Genomic DNA, 3,757 nt, shown 5'->3' with positions numbered 1-3,757 from the left:
GTTTTGTGTCTCTTTGTGGTTGTTTTGGTAGCTTTGTGTCTCTTTACGTCGTCTTGTTTGGTTGTTTTGGTAGTTTTGTGTCTCTTTGTGGTTGTTTTGGTAGCTTTGTGTCTCTTTACGTCGTCTTGTGCGGCTGTTTTGAGCCTCACTCTGCGCTCTGCAGCTGCTTGGAGATTCTGGGTGAACCGGACCCCCTGAAACCCAAAACTGGGGTTGCATCATCAGCCTGACGTGCTCCAGTGTTGTGTTATGAAACTGTGTGCAGAGATACAGGGCCTCTGTTCGTACCGAGAGCGGCCAATAAAACAGGAACAGGAGTGAGGAAGAGGAGCGAGCGAGAGAGCTTCGCGTCGTGGTGCTCGCTCTCTCGCTGTGGACCGATGGACCAGATCCCTGCTAAACATTTTGTTTGGACCCGAGCCCAGTCCTGCACACTGCTTTCAATTATCTCTCTACCTCGCTCTCTCTCGCTCACACTCAGGAGTGTTTAGGGAAAAACCGAGCCGAGTGGAGGGGAGGGGGAAGCCTGCTCCTTCCCTCCTTCCTTCCTTCCCTCCTTTTTTCCTGCGACGCTCGATTTCCCCCGACCACAGCGAGGTAGCGCCAGAGCGGAGGGGAGTGTTCGGCGATGCAGCACAAGCTCTGACTGCAACTCCTCGACATGCTGCTGCAGCCGCCGCTCTGCTGTTTTCTGCTGCTGACCTTCGCCTCTGTTCCGCCAGCTGCCGGTCAGACGGCGGCGGGAGGAGGAGGAGGAGGCGGCGTGGAGAGGATCCAGGTGATGTTCACGCCGACCATCTGCAAGGTGCGCTGCAGCCAGGACCGATGTGTCAACTACTGCGAGAGAGGCAACGTGACGACGCTGTACAGCAGCGCCGAGGGAGGAGGGCGGCGAGACGGAGCCCACGGACCGGGCTTCAGAGTCTGTAAGTCCAGCGTGCATGCAGAGGATCTACGGAGCTCGTGAAAAGTTTGCACGGGAGGTTTCCCCTTCTGTTGCATTTCAGTATGAAATCATGGTTGAAAAATCAGGACTGTTCTGCAAGAATTTACAGAAAAAAACAGCCACTAATGTCACAGTGGAAGCAGGTTTCTAGAAATTAATGTCAGTTAATTAATGATAAGTAGATGTAATTACTTCTGTTGTGGTTTTACTCAGTTGACACAACTTTGTTCATATCTGTCTTCATTCTGACATTGTTTTTATTTTTGTAAATTTATCCAACAAACTTACAAAAAAAAGCCAAATTAATTGACTGTAGTTCAGTATTGAAAAGCAAGAACCTCCAAACAGGATGAATATTTTCTACAGGCACAGTTCGTCTGTAAAGTTTAGGATCCTGCACAAAACGCTGGTTTATCGCAAAGAAGTTTAAATCACGCCGTAAATAAAAGCCCGTTTTTGCTTCTGTGTTTTAAAAGCAGCCGGCAGCGAGCTCAGTTTAAAGTGCAGGACTCGACTAATTTAATCATTTAAGAATGTCAGAGAACGTGTTTCAGGTTAGCTGTAGTACCTGGTTGTTCCACCAGGTGGCACTGTTTCATAAGATGGAGTTACAGGAGTGTAGCTGCCCATACAGGTAAATTAAACACCTTCCTGCTGTCTGACTGCAAATGGTAATCATCGCGTTGATGAACTGCAGCATCAACGTTGTAATAAGGTGACTTTCTGGCTAAGCTAGCTAGGTGAGGCTAACGCTAAGGGGCCGGACAGCAGAGCTCAGGTAGAAGACTACAAAGAGCCTTGACACACCTGCAGATACAAGGAATGATCACAAAGAGACTCGTTAAGAACTGCAGAGAATCAAGAGACGCAAAACAACCAACCAGAGACGGAAAACGGCCACAAAAAGATGGAAAAACCACAAACGGTTCGACTGTCTGTGAAGAAAGAAGAAGAACAAGAAACAAATATCTGAGAGTGAAATAAGTTTTAAAAAGCCTGAAAGTTTCAGTGTCTTCACCGTCCTCCAAGAAGCTTCCTCAGAACCGAAGATCTCTGTGGATGTTTGGTAGTTTTGAGTTTAGTTGTAGTTCGTTTGTAGTTCTGTCGCAGCTTTTGTGGTTGTTTTGGTAGTTTTCCGTCTCTTTGTTTGTATTTTGTGCCTCATTGTAGTTGCTTTGTGTGTCTTTGTGGTAGTTTTGCATCTTGTTGTTGTTGTTTTGCTGCTTTTGTGTCTCTTTGTGGTTGATTTGGTAGTTTTTGCTGGTCGTTGTGATTGCTTTGCATGTTTTTTCGTGGTCTTTTTGGGAGTTTTGAAAGTGGTTTTGCGTCTCTTTTGTAATCGTTTTGGTAGTTTTGCATGTGTTTGTGGCCATTTTGTGCCTGTCAGTAGCTGCTTTGTGTCTCTTTGTGGTCATTCTGAGTTTGTTTGTAGTTCGTTGGTAGTTCTTTCGCAGCTTTTGTGTTTCTTTGTGGTCGTTTTGGTAGTTTTCCATCCGTCTGTTTTCATTTTGTGCCTCACTGTAGTTGCTTTGCGTGTCTTTGTGGTAGTTTTTGCATCTCGTTGGGATGTTTTGGTAGTTTTGAGTCTGTTTGTGGTTGTTTTGAGGGTTTTGTGTGTCTTACTGTGGTTGTTGTGAATCTATTTGTGGTTTGTTTTGGTAGTTTTGAGTCTGTTTGTGGTTGTTTTCCATCACTTTGTTTTTATTTTGCGTCTCTTTGTGGTTGTCTGGTTGTTTTGTGGTCATTTTGTGGCTCTTTGTAGTTGTAGTTTGTAGTTGATTGGTTTCTCCTTGTGGTCATGTTGGTAGTTTTGTGTCTCTTTGTAGTCGTTTGCGTGTCTCTGTGGTCGTTTTGGTCATTTGCGTGTCTTTGTGGTCGTTTGCGTGTCTTTGTGGTCGTTTTTGTGTCTCGCTGGAGCTTTGTGACGTCCGGGTGTCCTCCTCTGAAGCTGTTCGGACCACCATGACCTGGATAACTGGGAACCCGCCCAGATGGAGACGTTTGAGGAGCTCATTCCTCTTCAGTCAGACATAAACTGACCTTATTAAGATGGTTGTTTATATCTCCTCTCAGCCTGACCTGAAGATGAACAAACTGCTCTGTTTTCTACAATGACTCACCATCATCAGTGCCGTCTCCAAAAACACTGGCTGAGGTTAAAAAGTCTCGTTTCTCTGCACCACAGAGAGCAGTTCTGTCATCCCGAGGCTTTAGGGCTGCAGCAGGAGACCGTCACCTGCTCAGGTAACACGTGAGACCTGTGGCCGACCTCAGAGAAGCAGCCGGCCAATATGTCGACCTGCTGCAGGAAGAATCCGGCTTCATGTGTGAAGCTGCTCCAGCCGAGTCATGTGACCCGCAGCGCTTTGATGGTTGGAGTCTGAAGCCGAGCCAGAGAATATTTCTGCCGTCAGAACTGATCCCGGGTCAGCCGGCGTTAAATCACTGCTGCTGTCAGAAGACTTTCAGAGGAAACACGAAGCTTTTATGCTGCACGTAAATCACACGGCGACACTTAATCGAATCCTCCATCCGTCCATCTGATTGATCACCTCTCTGAGACGTAGTCCTGCAGACACTTGAGACGAGTCATTACGAGTCCTTAAACACATCATGTACTTCAGACCACGTTTCACTCAAACTGAGATTAAACCTGCAGCTAGAAACTGACGACGGCTTAAACTCTAATCACGTTTCACCTGTTCAGTGTTTTATCAGCCGCACATCGCTGCAAAGACTCTGGTGGGTTTTAAACGCACCGAAACTCTTATCAGATCCCACACTGCACGAAAAAGGCTTTTGACTAGAAGA

The 3,757-nt window shown here is 46.6% G+C and overlaps 1 protein-coding gene across 1 annotated transcript in view; it reads left to right on the top strand.

The window, feature by feature from the left end:
- The first annotated feature begins 595 nt into the window (after window positions 1–595).
- The window catches only part of ltbp4 (latent transforming growth factor beta binding protein 4), a 36,602-nt gene continuing 33,440 nt past the window's right edge, over window positions 596–3,757 (top strand). Inside the window, exon 1 of the mRNA XM_008304468.1 lies at window positions 596–926. Within this exon, the coding sequence (XP_008302690.1) occupies window positions 662–926 (265 nt within the window). The 5' untranslated portion in view covers window positions 596–661. The remainder of the gene's footprint in view (window positions 927–3,757) is intronic.

Source organism: Stegastes partitus, unplaced genomic scaffold (genome assembly GCF_000690725.1).
Source record: "Stegastes partitus isolate 25-593 unplaced genomic scaffold, Stegastes_partitus-1.0.2 Scaffold2233, whole genome shotgun sequence".
In the NCBI taxonomy this organism is placed as follows: domain Eukaryota; kingdom Metazoa; phylum Chordata; class Actinopteri; family Pomacentridae; genus Stegastes; species Stegastes partitus.
The sequence above is the reverse complement of the archived record's forward strand: the minus strand, read 5'-3'. Positions and strand labels throughout refer to the sequence as shown.